This window comes from Psilocybe cubensis, chromosome 11 (genome assembly GCF_017499595.1).
Source record: "Psilocybe cubensis strain MGC-MH-2018 chromosome 11, whole genome shotgun sequence".
Lineage (NCBI taxonomy): Eukaryota > Fungi > Basidiomycota > Agaricomycetes > Agaricales > Agrocybaceae > Psilocybe > Psilocybe cubensis.
The window spans coordinates 924,463-943,554 of record NC_063009.1 but is presented as its reverse complement, the minus strand read 5'-3'; the positions used below and the strand labels follow the sequence as shown (position 1 = coordinate 943,554).

Genomic DNA, 19,092 nt, shown 5'->3' with positions numbered 1-19,092 from the left:
AACGTCGAGTTTATATACCAGCCAATCTCATCACGGCCCTTCCTGGCCCAATGGTCACGTCACCCCTATCCGTCGTCTGACTCGAGCGCCGTCATTTTTCACACCAAGACACCTTGCACTCGATATAAGTCGATCATATAACTATAACTATAGCAATAACAATAACAATAACAAAGGCCCCGAAATGCAGTGAAAAAAATCAAAACAGGCATCCGAAGCAGCCAAAATAACCACCTGGCATATCCCTTCGGCATTCAAGTTCAAGTTCATGACCATGTATATAGTTAGAAAACGCACACCCACCCACCCATCATCATCGTCGATCGACACTTCAGGCCGGCAGGCTCCCCAGGGGCAAACCTGGGCAAAAGCTCACATTCAAATTCTTCCGAGTCCCAAAGCAGAATTAGGTTTACTATACCCTTTTATGGCGTGTGGTCCTATAATGTCCATCCATATCCATACGCACTTAAATATGGGTTGAAAGGGTCCGCCACCCAGGGCAGACAGAGCATACGCGGCACACCGCGTCCACGTGTGGTGGGATATATGCGGCGATGCGCGTTGCGTTACTTTTACTTTACCTTGCGGCGTTGCTTATGTCAAGTCTGCGGGCGCTTGTAGCGCAAGTGGACTCGGAAAATAATCCTCTCCACTTAGCTTTTAAAATTATTACCATCTGACTTTGTTAGTTAACAAGCGATTTGTCGAAAAAAATACACCCCGAACGCATTGTTTGACGGTAAGCTTGAACCCTCGTCGGAAGCCGTACTGGTCGCTTATGAACAAGGTAAATTTAAAACCATTGTGGATACCAGAGTCGGAGTGGATATGTACACTAGCTTGCCAGAATATTTGTATCCTCCATTCAGGGAAGTCAATTATAGGTCCGTCATTGAAGGAGTAGCCTTATTGTATCCCGTTAGAAATGGGCGCTTACCGTGGCTAGGAGAAAATGTTATGTAGCATGATTTACCTATTTTCATTCCACGCTGTGATCTCACGGCAGAATTGACACAGCTCGTTTAACTAAAATGGAACGCCTGGCAGACACGATTTTCACTACACAATCCTAAAACTCTACCTAAAATGCACACAATCCATATATTGGTATACTATAAGAAAGATCAAATTAAAGAACAATCGCACAACCTTATACGTTCGAAAAAACCATAAATCTCAACCGAGCCCCTCACTCACTCCGTCTTGGTCGACACCGAAACCTGCACCCGGGGCACGACCAAGGTGGCCATACTCGACTTCTTCACAATAGACGCCCCCCATTTGCTCCACCAGTCCTCCACCCTCTCTCTCGCATCATACGCGAACAGCTGCAAATCCCCTCCCCACACGCGCCTGAACAGCGGCTCGTCGATACTGCCGTCCGGCACGGCGGCGGCGGCGGCGGCATCGCCCAGACGCCTCATCGTCGGGCGCATCAACGCGTCCCTCGCCTGCTGTTCCGGGCCGACAGGGAGCCTCAGCAGCTGATGGTGTCTATATGTGTGCGCGAGAGCAAATTGGGACCATGGTTGTCGGATCTCGTTGTAAGCCGTCAAGAGCTGTGAAACTTGGTCTTTGCATTGCAACCGCGAGAACAGGCATCCGAGTGCTTGGGCATCTTCAAATCCCAGTGCGTGATTGTGGTTGGCACCATACTATACAAGAGATCATGATCAAGATGGTGTGTGCAATTATGAATGAATGGATGTGGATGTGAGCAACTATGATGCGACGAAAGTGCAGGTGGTATGATCTAAACTTACCAGTAACGGATGCGCGGCGCCCCCGACAAGAGCTATTCTTGAATTTTCGCATACCAGGCTGTCTACGCTTGCCCTGGTGTGGATTATCCGTGAGTAAAGAGACGTGGCGTGACCCAGCATCTTTTTAACTCTTCATCGCATTCCATGCCTATAAATCAATTCTAATCTGTTTATTCACATGAAATAAAACAGACCTTGTGTCCAGTTTCCCAAAATCAATGTTAGTTTGACCGATATCCTCAGCTGTGGTCCAGTCGCCGACTTCTCGTGAACCGCTATATTTCTGAGATACCACCCCAGCGAAATCACGGTCTTTGTTCTGGAATGGAAGCCATGATTAGCTTGATTTTCCAGAACAGAAATGCATTATCCAAAATAACACTTACTAGCAAATTTCCAACACAGAAATAACCATCTCCAAGCCAATACGACGTCTATCGAGATAACGCGAGTTCTAAAGGAGAAAATAAAACCATGCAGAAAATCAACTCACTGCATTAGAATCCACGACCGATTGTAGCTCTGGATCGCCTTGTAACACACAGGATGGCAAGCCAAACGACAAAATGAGCGTTTTCTCCGGATTCGTGTTGTTCTCCTCTCCCACAACAATATCACGCATGGCGCTGTTATAACCATCTGCGGCTATAATTACATCACCATACACCTGTTCGCCATTCTCCAACGACACATAGCCTGTTTCTGAGTCGGCGCCTATTACCCTCGAATTGTATTTGATATCCACTCCTTGGTTCTTAGCCAACTTGAGGAACAAGTCATGCAGTCGTCCATGCTAAAATGTCGTTACCACTTTGAGTTTAGAATTCTCCAACTGAGATAGGCACTCACCTCAAGGAAACAAAGGTTGGCCGCGACATCTCTGACGAAGTGTTCGAGAATAAGTGAACCCAGTGGTTCGGCATTGGGACCAGAGTACCAGTTGATTCTATCGACGGCGCAAATTTACCGATGACATTTCAAACAAGAGGCGACTTGCCAGAACATACCTGTCGCAAACCTGCGCCATTTCATCGATCTCATTTTTCAGGCCCCACTGGTGCAACACTCTGGTCATGCTGGGAGGACACCTGCGAAATGATCAACAAGGTATTAACACCCCATTCAACATCATCATAGACGCGGACTCACCGGACATTCATTGTATTCTGAACGTCGCGTCGATCCCAGTTTCAGCACCGTCGTGTTGGACTCAGGGGCTACTATCGGCGTACCTTCCTCGCTCCATCAGTCTTTTCAAGGACAACAACACTATGCCCTGCCCGTGCAAGCGAGTATGCTGTAGACAAGCCTTCAAAACACCGTGCTCGTTGTCAGTAAACCTGACAGTCACCATAAGCTCAAGATGGAAGTACTAACCTGTGATACCACCCCCAACGACAACAAACCTCAAGGGGACAACAGTAGTATCCTTTCCCACTGATTGCATTGTACGATATCCGAGTTGTAATAGTTGAAGAGGCTTTGTCCAGCGCTCCTGGTCCACCCAGGTAAGCCATCACAATCATCAGATTCATTAGGATCAAAGGCGGGTATATTTTTTGATAAACATGATGTCGTCGCGAACCCGTGAGACGAATTAGGACTAAGTGAAAAAGGAGTTCAGTTGGCATTTGAATTTATTCAACGTAATATTGACCTGTAATGACCTGTAATGAAAACCTGCAAAACATACTGCAGATTAGTTTTATCGCAAATGAGTCCGCATTTTAAAAATAGCCGCCGCGCCGCGCCCGAGAGCCCTGCCCAGCGATAACCCCGAACCCCTTTGCTTCTAGGATTCTGAACCATGCTTTGTGCATGCTGACATGGACGAGCAGGGCTCAGATTCGAGGCGGACAAAATGCGGAGGAAGAAGGTGGCGTCTGGACATAGCTGGTCTAGTCAAAACTGCACTCACAAACGTTCTTGCGTTGAATCTCTTTAAATCCGTTCCAAACTTCCAGAAAGAAGGCAGCTCAAATTCGATTTGGAAATGACGAAACTTGCTGGAACTTTTGTCGGCATCTCGGCATCGCTAATTGGCGAGCCTGCCCTCAAACATACCCCTTTCGGCAATCCATTTCACCCCTGGGCATATCTCTAGGCTCTTAGGGGCAATGTATAAGGCACACCAGCCATTAGCGCTGTGGGCGTCTGAAAACGAAGCTAGTACATTTCTGATACTTGTATCTGTGTTTTACGAATGAGCGAAATTAGGATTGAGAAACAATTCGGAGGTTCCAAGGGAGAATCTAAGGTGTTGGGCATACTAGACAAAGCACGAAAGCGAATGATGATAATACATATGTGCACAGCGGTATAGTAATGGTACATAACTCTTATAGATATAGATATTGGTCATTAGTCATGACTCGTGTCCTTTGCTTTCACCCCAGCCAATGTATCCCCAGACGCAGACTTGCGAGGGATTCGACTGACGAGGAAGGCAGCAACGCCTGTCTATCAATGCAATTACTTTTTAAATCAAACCCTTTTATGCCCTCGTCTTCTTGTGATTGGTTTCCACACAGACATAAAGCAGGCAGCGCCCATGAAGACCACCACCTAAGATATCGATTAGCGCGGTCAGCAATTTATGTAGTGAATGGTACGCACTGCTGCAAAGATCAGTGGTCTAGACCAATGTCTGTGGGAAGTAAGAAGTGCGCCAGCAATAGGGTTGCCCGTGAGCAATGCAAATGACAGGGAAAAAGACACCATGCCAATGCGGATTCTGGCAAAGGAAAATTGTCAGAAAAATGTTTATCCATTGGAAGATGCTATAAATACCCAAGATCAGATAAATCTCGCTGAGTCACGAAAGATGCAACACCCGGAGCCACCAAAGACACGACTGTAAACAACAAGCGAGTAAGCTCATGCACTATAAATGATGGATCATGGGTTCACTTACGGCCTCCAGAAAAAAAGCCATAGAATACACCAAAGATCGCTACACCGGCAACACTCTTTGCTCCAAACATACCGAAGATAAGACCAGCAGTAATGAGAGCAGAGGGAATCATGACTATATTCATCAAAGTTTCATCAGTTAGAAGGGCGGAGTCCTCGTTGAGCTCAAACTTACTATTCAACGGGCCATAGATGTCTCCCATGAAATTTGGGACAGTCCTTCCAAACACCGACGCCGCGTTCATCACTGTGATCTGATAGGTGTATAAGATATAGGCAGCGTCCACAGAAGCAAGGCGGACTGCGTACTGAGTATTTCGTGAACATGGCATCGACACCATGCGTGGAGGCGTATAGCTGCAGATAGAAGACTACGGAATGGGTTAGTATGTGCCGACACTCCGAAAAACTTATTGATCAACTAACAGGGTACGAAGATGCCCCAGAATACCTGTGAGAAACATGTTGAGCAACAGCGGCAGGCACGATAAACTCAAGCTCATACGCACCAAAAACGACCCGAGGATATAAATAAGGAAAGGTATGTCTGACAACACCTTTCTGAAAGTGGCTCCGCTCCCGTCCTGTGCTTTTTTCGGAGGAAGGCGAGTTCGCATGATTGAGTTCGCGATAATAAGGAAACCAAGGTCCATGAATGCCACACCCCTGTATGTATCGGTTAGTCCCACTGCCACAGACCCTGCACATGTAAAGTATCTACCTTACTCCCCACTGGAACCCTGAGCTCCTTTGGAATATGTTGTTTAGCAATACTGGATAAACAACGCCACCGAGACTCGACCCTGCAGATGTTCGAAGTAAGTACGTCACCGCTGATTGCGAGGTTGTTTTGAAAGGAAAAGAATTTACCTGCAATCACAATTCCCATAGCCATTGATCGCTTTACCCGAAAATAGTGTGATGTAATGGTGAGGGATGGCAGAAACATCATTCCCATTCCCAGTCCCATCCCAACGCCCTGCGAGAGTAGGTTTTGATAGTAATGATGAGGCTCCGCGATGGACAGCATAAAGATCCTATTGAGTTTAAAAGGCAACCAAATGAGTGAATGAAGCTGCAAACAAAACAAAGTCACCAACGAGAAAATATAGATGACAGAACCAGTGAGGAGACAGTGATGGAAGTATCCAGCGTCGAATAATCGTCCGGCAGGGAGCCCGATAGCGAAAACCAGGAAGACTTGCATCGATCCAATCAAGCTGATTTCAGACGACGAGCGTTCGCTGAGGGATGTGCGCTACAGGGCGGTCATTAGGTGGTGCGGAGATACGGTTGAGACCGAACTTACGCTATAGTAGTCCTGATAGACGCCAAACGACTGCACAACACCAAAAGTGCAAAAAGTGACCATCGTGCTACGAGCCAACAAGAAAGGTTCAGCGTTTGAGGGCGAGTAGAGGTGTTTTTCGGTGTTCTCACCCCCCAATTACCGTCAGCCATGCGCGTAGGCCACCTTCAGGAAAAGAAGGTGTTTGTACCGCGTTTGAACCAGTATCATTCCCAAGTGTTGGCAGTGCCTGTACCTCCACATCTACCACCATCTCCTTCGACGCGCAGGGGTCGGTAATCGGTGAATGAAGGCTACTGCTGCCCCTGCTGGAGGTCTCTGACGAGGGGAAGTCGTTTTTGCTGGATAGTCGGCCTTCCATGGTGTGGAAGAAGGGGCAAAGCTGCGATGGTAGCAAACACGCTAGGGATACAAATTAGCGTGGATGCTTCATACTTGTGCCCTTTCCCATGTCCTGCAGGAAGAGAATCGGCAGACAACCGTGCTAAAATTGAAGTATGAATACGGATTGATATGTGTGGTGGCTATTTTGGTCGACACTCACACTCGTGTAGCAAATGGAGTAGGCCAAGGCTTCTGGCAATTCCACGGTAGTTGAATGAAGATTCCTCGAGCGGACATTGATGAAGAAACCAATGAGTTAAAGCAAAGGTTACGTCCCTTTTGACGAGCCAATCATTGGATAGTTTGATGTATACCGAAGTCTGGCAATCTGCGGTTTAGCATTGGAAATGAACTGGGCGGATTAGGCGTGTGTGAGTCCTAAGATTAGACTGAGGCAGGAGAGGCGTTAAACAAGCCGGCCTTGCATCTTGATGATGGACGTCACTGAGCTGTGAAAGAACATATTTTAAAGACATGTGTCTTTTATGGACCTGCCACACGCTGGTTTGCAGACACCAGTTACTGTGTGTGGTGAAGGTACAGCACCGAGGTCCGTTGTTGTTGCGAACATTCTGATATGCATTCGCGAATAACGTTAGCTGGCCATTGATACATTGAGAGAAAGATGAAAGCGACTAAGCAAGATGAGGGCGACATTTCTCAGTCATAACATTATAAGCATCATCACATGGACAAGAGAGAGTTTTAGAATTTCCCAAGGAGTCGAAGATTATAAGCCGTTGTGGTCAAGAACCAATAGCGAAGCACGTGCATATGACAAAAACATCAAAGCTTAGATCACAACAAATTCAGACTTTTCGCCATCTTGCGCTGTACCACCATCATCAACACTGGCAATGTTACCCAGAATCGTTCGATGTGTTCAATCTTAGCACAAATTCATCTTGTCATCCTTTCCGGTCCACAAGGGAGATCTTGAGATATCCTTCATTCACCCACGCCCTCACTCTTTCGGGTCTTTTCACCAGACTGGAATCCCGGGAAGTGGAATCCCAAAGATATGACAATCTGGGCATCATCTGCGTGTGCTTGGAGCCGAATCCAATTGTTCGGTATCGTTGCTCTTTAGCGCTGCGACTTCGAGGTGGGAACAACGGCTGCAGGCGGATACTGGCCGAATCAAGCGGACACCAATCTCACTCTGCTCAAGACCGACATCGTCCATTGCCGGCTTCCTTTCTGGTTTTTTCAGCACTCCAATTCCGATCGTCTGCTCGCACTGAATGTCACGTCGAGTGACTTCTTTCTGTACACGATTTGAGTTTCATCGACCGAATCTTTATACGCTAAACAAAGTGCCAATATGTAGATTTATTCCGTCCTCAGGATCTACCAACTGGAGATTATTTTTAGTTTATGCCACAAAGTCATATCCGGGAACTCGATGTGAGTCCCTTGCGCATCTGTTTATTTTACTCTATACGTGATGCTAACTTCTAGATTTTCCTCAACTGGGAAAAACAGTCTCCCATAGAAGATAACAAGCATTCTGACGATGCGAATTCGTGGAATCACCACTCTCATGAATTATTTAAAAGGGCGCCACCAGTCGTCATTCCTCCCAACGCAAAATCTCTCCAAGAGCCATGAACAACCAACTTTACCAGCATCCACTCTTCACCGTCAGGTCAGAGCTCTTGAGCCCTGATGAACAAGTATCCTTGTCATATCAGCGCGCAAAGCTCGTTATGCAAACATACCGTTAGTACCACGCACACAGCGCGTCGTACATGGAATACTGACTTTACTCCACAGGTCTCACTGCACAAGATATCCAATTTTGCTCGCCTAGATTTTGGCAACTGATATGCGACCCAATCCTCTCACTCGACATCGCTATGTTTACCATCCTAGCCGCTCACATCGGTCTGGCTATCGGTACATTATCCTGTCATTTAAAGGCCCGGCCCGACCTCAGGCCTCTTGTTCAACGCCTTCTGAGGTTTGAAACTGTCGGCCTGTACCTTCTAACCGAAAGGGGTCACGGTCTTGATTCTTTCAACATTGAGACTACCGCAACGAAAACTCCGGACGGCTACATCTTACATACACCACGCGAAGAAGCAGCCAAGTAAGCTGCCATCACATTGTGCCTGCCCAAAACTAAATATTTTTTTGAAGATTTATGCCCGCTTCGACGCCAAAGTTCAACATTCCTAAAGTTGCTCTTGTTATGGCTCGGCTGATAGTCGACGGTGAAGATCGCGGCTGTCGCTTTTTCATAGTTCCAATTTGCAACGAAAAAGAGATGTATCGCGGTGTTCAATCCACCAGGCTTCCAACACGAAGCGGAACCGGCCCTTTGGACTTCTCCATTACAACCTTCAATCAAGTCCACCTTCCTCCAACAGCCCTTGTTGCCTCTGACATCATGAACATTTCAAAGCCTGCCCGGCCACTCGAAGCATGGTGGAACGAAATTTGGCGAATCCAACTTGGCACCATGGCTGTTCCCGCTCCCTGGATTACAGCTATCAAGTCTGTGGCCTTTATCGGCGGCAAGTACTCTATACGACGGTGCATTCTCGGCAAAAACGACATTCCTATGCCGATCATTTCATTCCGTACTCAGCAATGGCCAATTGCTCATGCCACAGCCGTCGGAATGGTGATGGCCAACTGGTACCCGACTGCTGTCCAAGACGCAATGGCAAACAGCGATCATCGACTTCGTCATGCTATGTCCGTTGTCATTAAAACCACCGTCTGCCGGCATTTCCAGCGGTGTGTACCGGAAGTCGCTGAACGATGTGGTGCCCAAGGTACTTTCGCCCAGAATTATATGGCGAAGATAGAGGCAAGTTTCTTTTCCCTCTCTCTCCATTCAATCCATAATAATTGGGACCGAATTCAATAGAACGATGGAAAAGGTGTGATCATTGCCGAAGGGGATGTCCTTACCCTCTGTATTCGACTGTTCTCGGAGTTACTTCAAGGCCACTTTGAACTCCCACTTCCCGATCCATCAGAATCGTTGCTTGCGCATCACGCTGCCTCAATTTTACAAGAGAACCACGACCTATTCCTCTCTCTCAAATGCGAACATCGCAGTGATTCATTTAATTTCCTCATCCTGCCCCAGTCAGAAAAGGTCATCGAAGCCATTGGTCATGCGATGGCCTATTCAGCCGCGGCCAAAGCAGGCCTTCCGAAGCCAATCCTTGATGTGTACGAATCTGCGATTATCCGGCAAGATCCCGCCTGGTACTCAGAGCAAGGCGGCCTGACGCGAATGGAGCAACGAATTCGCGAAGAGGCTGCTGTTTCGTCATTTATGGTTCACCTGGACGATTTCCTCGAGCAACTGGATGTTGAAAATTACGTCTCTGCCCCAATCGTCTCTGACCATGCGTGGAAGTCCTATCTAGAAGAACTCACGACATATTCGGGCAATGCAATTCCTTCGGTGGAACGACTCCAGGCCGTCCTGTAAAACACAATGCTACTTAGCCGTCGATCATGAAGACATTACGCCGAGGCATGACACGAGCATGAGACCAAGATTTACATTTATTTATCATTATCTAGACATCATCATATGCATTAGACTGTATTACCTGTAGTATCTATCAGCATGGCGGGCAATCGAAGGAGTTGCATTATACAGACTCAAAAAAAATTGTTCGCGAAAATGATATAGGCGTGTGATTTTAAACGTCCAGCTTTCACCTCAGCGGCAACGCGAAGCATGAACGATACGCGCCACAACTTTGACATGTTTGAGAAAAACCACAATCAAATCATCCCATGGCCATGAGAGATCGTCAGCGTATTTGACTAGCATCATGGCTACTAAGTAATCGTGTACACAACGCGACCAAGACCGCCCGACGTCCGATTTATGATGTTTATGTGATCGTATTCCGCACTGGGTTACTTTCGGGTATTCCATGTCCATACACGATCATCACCTTTAATGCGCTGTAAATCGTCACTTACATGACACAGCTGCCAGCAGATACCGCTGAGTGGCAAGTGTTCTGAAACACAAATGTTTGGCAGAACAGAGTACCGAACCTCTGAGTCCTTGCGATTCGGAATTTGAAAACGCCTCTGAGAAAGGCTACACAAGCTCCCATTTGCTTCCTTTCGAGTTCCCTGTGAGCCCGGTATAACCGTCTGCCTGGTCGAGAGCTGGGTTCTTGACAATTTCCCCAAACGATCTCACGCGAGGCAAGCGGGGTCCATGGATTGCAATCTTAATTTTTAAATACAATTGAAAGCTTGTTCAAGTCCCCTTTATCTGAGCTGAGCACAAAGGCCAGACAACCTCCACTGGCATTTCTACATGCTTCGAAGGCAGCATTTAATTATAACACAGTACCCAATGCCCTTGCATCCGGGACCGACACTATATTGCCAAGGCTGATGAAGTACTTGGCTAGGACGATTACTTGGCTAGAGAACTCGTTCACGGTCGAGTCTTATCTACACCACAGCAAAATCACATAGACTCTGCATTGACGGAGCAGCAGGAGATTTGCACAGTCGAGGGTCATTGGTTGCCACCCATCGAAACCCACGCGAAAGTCATCCGGAAAATATCCACACGATACTTGTTGAGGGAGTAATTGCGGCCCCCCGTTCCCGCCTGGGTACAACGTTCGTGTAGAGCAAGCCGTCTCTCCAAAGAAATTTCCGCAGCCTTCATCAGAATATCATCAATTGCCCTGATCCCTGAAAAAAAAAATCTTCCACCAAAACCATTAAACCGTGTATGTGTATTATTGGTGTCATGAGCGCAAACCAGACGGGGCAAGGGTTTGGTCTCGAAACGTCCTCGATATCAAGGTTGTCACACATTGTACAGTGTCAAAGTTCATTAGATGCGAAATTATACGCAGAAGTAGTAATGACGCTTACCAAGTATAGCTCATCTCCGCACAAGCATCCTCTTTGAATACTTTCATCAAACTTCGTGACATAGAGGGAGAGTGATTGATTTATAAGAGTGGCTATTCGCAACAAAAGAAGAAAGGAGACCATAAACCATTGAGGAACACAACTCAAAATAAGCATGCCATGAGAAGAAACGCGATTTACACCCCTGAACGCATGGAAGCAATGGCTTTACGCAGTCGTCACCAAAAATAAAGAACTATGTCAACATAGTGTATCAGCAGCAAGCAATTAACAATACAACACCAACAAAACATATAACCTGTGTGTGAACGTAGATGAGATAACTTGGAGAAAGATAAGAGATGTATCATTCGCGGCCTTTCTTTGCAGCCTCTTTCAAAGAAGCAAAAAAGTCCCGGACATCGGTTTCGTTCACCACTTTTCCGTCTTGTGCAAACGGGCGCAGGAATTTCACCAGATCGTTCCTAAGTACATGAGGTTCCCTTCTTCTGACCGAAGAGCTTGAGAAAATATGACATACCTCATTTCATTGAAAGCATGTATTCCATCTATGGCCTTGTCGCGTGGTAATCGCGACAGTGCGCGCATACCCAACTCTTCGAGAGATAGTCCTTTTTCCACTATATTAGTATAGAAAATCAAGTATGGGAAATATAGGGAAACCTGAATCGGGATCCTCTGGTGGTTCGTATGTCTCTTCGTCGTGTAGAAGATAGGGTTCCATTTTTAAAGGTGGAAAACACTAGAAAAGGTTAGTTGACTTCATTGCATCACGCCAAGAACGTTCTAACCAAGTCGCATTGGCACCATCTTTCCTTAAATCCAAGTGTGAAAAACACATCACCAGCGCCTAAAGAGGGAGCTGACTCCCTCGATTCCATTTCTGCGAATATCTTTTGCGCCAAAGGTACAGGGTCTGGTGCAAGACACGATGGAGTTGTGGAAATTGTCTCATCAGAGATGTTTTTCACGCGTTTCGTTTCCGGTCCTTCCCCAGCCGAAGGAGACAAAGGGCGTTTAGTCCCGAGAACAAAAGTTGCAGATTGGGGGTCATCTATTTGAATAAGCTCTGCTCCTACCTTGGACGGACCATTCAGGCGGCGCCATGGGTCCGAAGGCGTGTCACGAACAACCATCATAGCGCCGCAAGTTCCCGCCCAACGTTTTAAGGTAGGATTCCGAGAGGTGCAAGAACCACAAACAAAACTCTCATACTCGTCACCGGTGATGAGAGGTGGAGGAAGACCCGAAGACGAAGTTTCTGATGCCGCGTCTCCACCTATTTCGTTACCGGATTGCTGGTCTTCAATTGATTGATCTATCAATGGCTTCTCAGGGATTTTTTGGTCTGGTTGCACTTCCGGGGTGTTAGCTCTCGAACTTGGTCTTTCACGAAGGTTGCAACATGACTCGTGAAACCAATCCTTTTCATTAAAAAGAAGGTTGGTACTCGGTCTTGATGCTGAAAACCAGGAACCAACGTACTTCGCAAGCAAGACATTGAATCATGGTCTCTAACTCCGTCTTGGGATCGTAAGGCCGCCCGCACCTGCAAAAAATACCTCTGAAATTCTGACCATATTGGTTTTGAACATTTTCTTCCTCTAGTTTGGGATGCAGGGTACAGTTATGACTGATCACCACTGTCGGACAGTCGCAACGAAAATTTCTTTTCGGAAAGCTGAGTGGTCGGCGGCGTATTGTCGGCGTCAGTTATTGATAGGTGAGAAAAGTGGAATTCCGGAACATACAGTTCGACTTGCTCATGATCAGTATGGCAGGCTACTGAACAAGCAGCGCATAGTCCGCGAGCCTCTGGACACGTTGTACAAAGATACACCGCTTGTCTTGACATATACGTTAGCGAGTCGGTCCGGACAAGACATACTTCCATGCCAAATATCCATACCTGAGGGGCCCCAAGGAGTAGGTACATTGAGAAAACTGATGTGGGAGAGCAAGCGCAGCCTCTTTGACCAATTCGTCCTGAGAGTCAAGGTATTCCGAAAGAGTGGAGGCCATTCGGATAAGATATTATTCGGTCCAAACGAGCGTATAGATTGCAAAGCGTATGTGGTAGTTGAGAGCAAGAAACACACAAAACATAAACACCGTCAGGAGTACGGCCTTAGCCGGCCCGTTGACCCGCCTCTCAGTCACCGACGCTTCTCTTCCTTCTCCACCAACCATCCAGTTTCAATCATTGTTGCCATCCAATATCCATATTGCTGGACATTTTAGACCTTCGTAGTCATTTTCTGAGCGATGTGTTTCGGTTTTCGAAGGCAGGCCTTGAATAATGGCCACGGATGATCCGGAACGAGTACGGAAATCTGAGTGCAGATTTATAAGACCAACGCTCCATGCTCCAATCTCGTCTCATTCAACGCTATCATCACAATGTCGGGAAGGAAGACTCCTAGCAATGGGCCAGACCCCATCTTGCTCACTCTATTCGCTAATCGATTCATGAGCGTAGCAGAAGCTATGGGTCGGTCGTTGCAACAAACATCGATCAGCACCAATATCAAGGAACGTCTCGACTTTTCCTGTGCTCTTTTCGCTCCAGACGGCGATCTGGTCGCAAATGCACCCTTTATTCCCATCCACCTTGGCTCCATGAGCTTGTAAGTACAATGCCACCGTAGCCCCTGTCTTTTCTGATCAAAGATTTTGATCAGTGCTGTAAAGTATCAGATGAACCTCTACGGAGGCTCACTCAAAGAAGGCGATGTTCTTATGACAAATTCTCCTCATGCCGGTGGATCGTATGTGATATTCTGTCCGTTTCAAGGCCCCTTGAATCCATGACGCTTCCTTTTAGCCATTTGCCAGATATAACTATCATCACGCCAGTTTTTGACTCTAAATCAAAGGAGATTATATTCTTTACTGCATCACGCGGCCATCATGCAGATATAGGCGGCATTCTACCTGGGTCAATGCCACCCACGTCTGTCAACATCTTTGAAGAAGGAGCTGAAATCGTCAGCTTCAAGATAGTCAATGGAGGCATTTTTGATAGAGATGGTCTGATCGACTATATGGTCACAAAGCCTAGCCAGTATCCTGGAAGCTCGGGCTGCCGCAACATCCGCGATGTAGAGAGTGATTTGAAAGCGGTAAGGATCATAACTAGATGTTAATCCTTCATTAATACTAATATCATTAAATCTTAGCAAATAGCAGCGAACCACAAAGGAATTCAATTGATTCATGCTAGTGAGTTTTAATAGGCACTGTTTATGGTTTTATTAATGACAATGTGGTCCTCAGTTGTCGACGACTATGGACTCGAGACCGTGCAAGAATATATGTACCATATCCGCAATAACGCAGAAATGTCTGTCCGAAATCTATTAAAGGATGTTGCAAAGCGCGCTGGTACAAATATGCTATCCGCGGTTGACTATCTTGATGATGGATCACCAGTGCGTGTTCTATAGGCATTTTACTTTTGGGGGGTATTTTCTGACTTCTTTTAATCTTAAAATTTCCAGATTCAATTAAAAGTAGAAATTGATGAATCCAATGGTTCTGCAGTGCTGGACTTTGAAGGAACTGGATGTGAAGTCCGTGGAAATCTCAACTCGCCAATCTCTGTAGTCCATTCAGCAGTAATTTATTGCATGCGAGCTATGCTTGATCTTGATATTCCACTAAATGCAGGGTGTCTCGTCCCACTTGAAAGTGAGTTTCGCATTGTGTACCGTAGCCGAATTTACGCTGAACAAGCGATGTTCTATTTCAGTTAAAATTCCCCAGAAATCTCTCTTGGCACCTTCTCGCACAGCTGCGGTTTGTGGAGGGAATGTGCTGACTTCTCAACGTATTGTTGATGTCGTTCTCAAAGCCTTCCATGCTGCGGCTGCCAGTCAGGGGTGTACGAAGTAAGCGCCCTTAAGTAATATTTCCTCCAGCGCCTTTTGCCTGATGAAACCAATAGCAACCTCACTTTCGGAGCCGGCGGCAAGGACAAAGACGGAAACAGTATAGCGGGTTGGGGCTACTATGAGGTAGTGTGCTATCTTAACACTTCCAACCAGCACGTCTCATGACCTATTGCTTCGCGCTACTTAGACAATCGCAGGTGGATCTGGAGCAGGACCTGGCTGGCATGGCACAGATGGTGTCCACACTCATATCACGAACACTCGCATTGGTGACGTAGAAATTCTGGAGAGAAGATATCCCGTCATGCTCCATGAGTTTGGACTTCGCTCTGGCTCTGGAGGGGTCGGTAAATGGCATGGTGGGGAAGGTGTAATCCGTTCTATTGAATTCCTGGAGCCAATGCAAGTATCTATACTATCTGAAGTGCGTATTTGTATATTTATTCCCCAACCTTTATCTGACGCTTCCACACCTCTATCAAGCGACGCACACGACAGCCATATGGTCTGGAAGGCGGCGGTCCCGGCGCATTAGGGCGAAATACCTGGATCAAGAAGTGTCGTCAAGAAGATGGCGACTTGGACGAAAAATCTGATTTACGCACACGAAACATTAACATTGGTGGAAAGGCTACTGTATGGATGGGCAAAGGCGATCAATTGGTGATTGAAACCCCGGGAGGTGGTGCATGGGGTGCCCCCGAGGGCACTGTGAAATCCTCACACGAACACATTAAAGCCTGGGAACCTCGTGGATCTATTGCTGAGCGTGCAGCTGCGCAAGCCGCTTTCTAAGGCTAGGGTTTCACACATCCTTTATGTATCCCGGTGTAAATCCTATCTTCGGCATCGGTGTCAATTGTAAATCCTAGAACATTGAGCATCGGTATTATTCTCTTGCTTTCTCGTGCGCTGTTCATATTGACTGCAGCCACGGTTTACATCCTTCATTCCGTTATCTGGGTTCTCGACGAGAACTTACCAACTATGAGAATCACAGAGGACTATGTGGAAAAATGGTGACGTTAAATCGCCTCGTAACTTTACTTGATAACAGAAGTCAGACGGGGCCAGGGTATGTTCCAAGTTCTGTTCTACCCAACATCATTATAGACCAAAGGGAGGTTATGTCCTTGCGGAAAGCCATCATGAAGTGCACGCACTGCCACTGACATAATGCACGTCCTCCGCCGACCCTGAAGTACAAGGCAATCTCTCTTCAGCAGATCTCTCTTCAGTCTGGGCTTACCTCATTGCCATTGTCGATTCACATTAAGCTGTCTTTTGGAATGAATGCCTTTCGGTGTAATGCAATCTACTCATGGTTTATTTAAATGTCCCGCTGGACTAGTATGTATGACATAACTGCTGGTATACATTTATGCCATGTGCTATCTGGGCTACTAATAGCCTAATCCTCTGTTTATACTCGTGGATGTGGATCGTGACTCCTCCCCCTCCCCATGCCTTCATATATTAGCACTTGAACAAATTTATCTGAGAGTCGTGTTCAGTAGACATTCTCGACCCCCCATCGACATCATCGGTAAAATATAATTTGCATTGTTGGATAAGCTTCTCTGTGGATGCATTTTACTTTGGTATATTTTTGCCGAATTATCCTGTTTTAAGACGAACTAAGCGCTAATGTGGGTCACAGAAACGGTTATATATGGGGCCTACAAGCGCTGTTCTCGGCGCCAAGGGAGCGTCTACGAGTCTAAGCCGCAAGCGCACCTGCGCGTGGTAATTTTGTGACTGATAGTGACATGTGACGTCGAGCGGCACTGCCATCATTCCATCGCCGCAGCGGCTGCGAAGGTCAGAGCCACTAGTGTATGTGCCACCGCCCATGACCTTTTCTCTTCAACTATCACCATCTCGCAGTGCTCTAGATATCTGAGCATCTTTAAATGCCTTCTCAGTCCACTCTCAATGCTGATGAGAAAGCAAAAGTCAAGAGCACAGTACCACAGTCTTCCCACAAGATTCTTTGCGCCGCCTTAGCCCGAATCTACTATGCCTATCCGCAGCCCAGTAAATGGTCGTATGCTGGCCTGCAGGGTGCTTTGGTGTACTGTATCGATACTACCGATGATACGCCACACTTCAAGATGGTCGATCTCGATGGAACACGCGGAGTGATTTGGGACCATGAGTTGTACAGTGGGTTCGAGCTCAACCAAGACAGAGCTTTCTTCCTTTCATTCGCAGGCGATGTATGTATATTTGTCGACTTGAAGCTTATTATTATCTCATTATCTTTAGAAATGCATGATCGGTTTCGTATTCGCGGACGAATCAGAGGCCAAATTGTTCCACAAAAAGGTGAAAAACAAGAAAGGTGCCAAAGCTTGTGAGTACAATCCTATGCCCTCAGAAGATCTGCAAAATCTCACGGAATTCCAAGCCAAACCAAAGTCAGAGAAGTCAAAAATCTCCAAGGGTGGAAAGATCGACAAGTCAATGATCTCTGGACCCAAGTCCGGTTCTTTTATTCACGTCGCACACATGGGTTATGACGCAGACAAAGGATTTACCTCGCAAGGCGTAGATCCATCGTGGACAGCTCTTCTGGGAAATTTAGAGGGTCAAGTAGGCTCTGACGTCGTTGCGCGTGAAATGGAATACATCAAGAGCTTTGTGCGCGATTACTCGGAAAAGCAAGCTGCACAACCAGTGGCTAAAGAACCGAAAAAGCCGAAACCACCGCCTCCTCCATCAAGAGGGCATGCATTAAACGGAAGCGTTGCATCCCATACGCCCGCTGGTTCACATGCCCCACCTCCACCTCCGCCTCCTCGGTCCCAAAATGGTCCTCCTCCTCCTCCATCTCGCCCAACACCTCCCAGCCGCCCCCAGCCTCCACGAACACCCGTGAGAGACCCCAATCCTGAAGAGTCCAGCCCTTCGCATGCTCCACCACCACCACCTGTTCGCCGGCCTGAAGCTCCCAAAGCGGGCCCGCCTCCTCCTCCTGCGCGGCCACCTCCGCCTCAAACTAGAGGTGGCCCGCCTCCACCTCCGCCAAGGACACAGCAAGAGCCCTCAAGACCCCCGCCTCCTCCTGCCAGACCTGTGGCAGCAGTTTCCACTCAAGATCACGCTGTTGCTGCACCTCCACCTCCTCCGCCGCCTCCACCTCCTCCAGCTCGTCCAGAACAAGGATTTGCACCTCCTCCTCCGCCACCTCCTCCGCCCCCACCACCTCCTGCAGATTATGGGACTGGACCACCTCCTCCTCCACCGCCTCCACCACCACCAATGGGAGATGGTTCAGACGGTTCCGCTCCGTCATTGAAAGCAAGTCTCCCTACACCGCAACCAGGCCGCGCCGACCTTCTGGCTTCTATACAAGGCGCAGGTATTGGAATGTTACGCAAAACAACCCCCAACTCGGGGCCCGGTCGTACAGCTTCCCCAGCGCAAGAATCCGGTTCGTCTAGCACGTTGGCTGCCGGTGCTGCTGTTGGTGCTGCTGCGGGAGGTGCTGCTGTTGCTGCAGGTGGAGGAGACCTTACGTCCGCTCTCGCGGCTGCACTGTTGGAACGCAACAAGCGCCTTGGTGATAGCGACGATGACGATGACGACGATGAAGATTGGGACTAAGCTAGTAATTGTTAGTCAGTGGAGATTTCCCCAGATTTTTCGGTTTAATTCTTTAATATTCCGTTCTTTTTCACATATTGTTGGATTTCAATTCATTTCAATTTGCATTTAACTCTCCGTGCGCTAATTAATCTGTATGTGTTCCTGTGGGTCCATACCCCTCCAGCACACTGTCCATTCGTCCGCAATCTTTGAGTCTCCGAAATGATTGATTCCAAAAATAGGCAAATGGCTGCCTAATGAGGAAATGGTTCTCTGATGAGTTTAAAAGCAAAAGAAGTAGATCAGTCGAAGTCGTTCCTGGCGCGAGTGATGGAGAAGAGCCCGCAGCAGG

At 47.4% G+C, this 19,092-nt stretch overlaps 6 protein-coding genes across 6 annotated transcripts; 3 read left to right on the top strand and 3 right to left on the bottom strand.

The window, feature by feature from the left end:
* Positions 1-1,196: 1,196 nt before the first annotated feature.
* JR316_0011464 (FAD-dependent monooxygenase OpS4) lies at positions 1,197-2,926 on the bottom strand (the record flags this gene model as incomplete). The annotated part of the gene is made up of 8 exons (XM_047897119.1): positions 1,197-1,658; positions 1,767-1,839; positions 1,961-2,085; positions 2,153-2,200; positions 2,260-2,559; positions 2,616-2,712; positions 2,774-2,854; positions 2,916-2,926. The coding sequence occupies 8 exons, from the start codon at positions 2,924-2,926 to the stop codon at positions 1,197-1,199; spliced, it is 1,197 nt and encodes a 398-aa protein (XP_047743528.1).
* A 1,324-nt stretch (positions 2,927-4,250) lies between these two features.
* JR316_0011463 (Aspyridones efflux protein apdF) lies at positions 4,251-6,349 on the bottom strand (the record flags this gene model as incomplete). The annotated part of the gene is made up of 13 exons (XM_047897118.1): positions 4,251-4,331; positions 4,383-4,500; positions 4,557-4,620; positions 4,681-4,794; positions 4,855-4,933; positions 4,989-5,050; positions 5,106-5,130; positions 5,189-5,345; positions 5,401-5,482; positions 5,550-5,716; positions 5,780-5,937; positions 5,989-6,055; positions 6,120-6,349. The coding sequence occupies 13 exons, from the start codon at positions 6,347-6,349 to the stop codon at positions 4,251-4,253; spliced, it is 1,404 nt and encodes a 467-aa protein (XP_047743527.1).
* A 1,630-nt stretch (positions 6,350-7,979) lies between these two features.
* Positions 7,980-9,826, top strand: JR316_0011462 (Acyl-coenzyme A oxidase-like protein; the record flags this gene model as incomplete). Its single annotated transcript, XM_047897117.1, has 4 exons — positions 7,980-8,094; positions 8,149-8,464; positions 8,515-9,190; positions 9,251-9,826. 4 exons carry the CDS (start codon positions 7,980-7,982, stop codon positions 9,824-9,826), a joined length of 1,683 nt encoding a protein of 560 aa, XP_047743526.1.
* Positions 9,827-11,602: 1,776 nt separating this feature from the next.
* JR316_0011461 (Protein mlo2) lies at positions 11,603-13,278 on the bottom strand (the record flags this gene model as incomplete). Its single annotated transcript, XM_047897116.1, has 8 exons — positions 11,603-11,720; positions 11,777-11,867; positions 11,920-11,998; positions 12,048-12,554; positions 12,615-12,680; positions 12,742-12,805; positions 13,008-13,103; positions 13,166-13,278. The coding sequence occupies 8 exons, from the start codon at positions 13,276-13,278 to the stop codon at positions 11,603-11,605; spliced, it is 1,134 nt and encodes a 377-aa protein (XP_047743525.1).
* A 378-nt stretch (positions 13,279-13,656) lies between these two features.
* JR316_0011460 (uncharacterized protein) lies at positions 13,657-15,944 on the top strand (the record flags this gene model as incomplete). Its single annotated transcript, XM_047897115.1, has 10 exons — positions 13,657-13,883; positions 13,938-14,024; positions 14,081-14,378; positions 14,436-14,478; positions 14,533-14,687; positions 14,757-14,946; positions 15,008-15,146; positions 15,203-15,272; positions 15,337-15,573; positions 15,633-15,944. The coding sequence occupies 10 exons, from the start codon at positions 13,657-13,659 to the stop codon at positions 15,942-15,944; spliced, it is 1,758 nt and encodes a 585-aa protein (XP_047743524.1).
* Positions 15,945-17,062: 1,118 nt separating this feature from the next.
* On the top strand, positions 17,063-18,758 carry JR316_0011459 (Wiskott-Aldrich syndrome protein-like protein 1; the record flags this gene model as incomplete). Its single annotated transcript, XM_047897114.1, has 3 exons — positions 17,063-17,368; positions 17,418-17,505; positions 17,560-18,758. 3 exons carry the CDS (start codon positions 17,063-17,065, stop codon positions 18,756-18,758), a joined length of 1,593 nt encoding a protein of 530 aa, XP_047743523.1.
* Between the last annotated feature and the right edge of the window lie 334 nt (positions 18,759-19,092).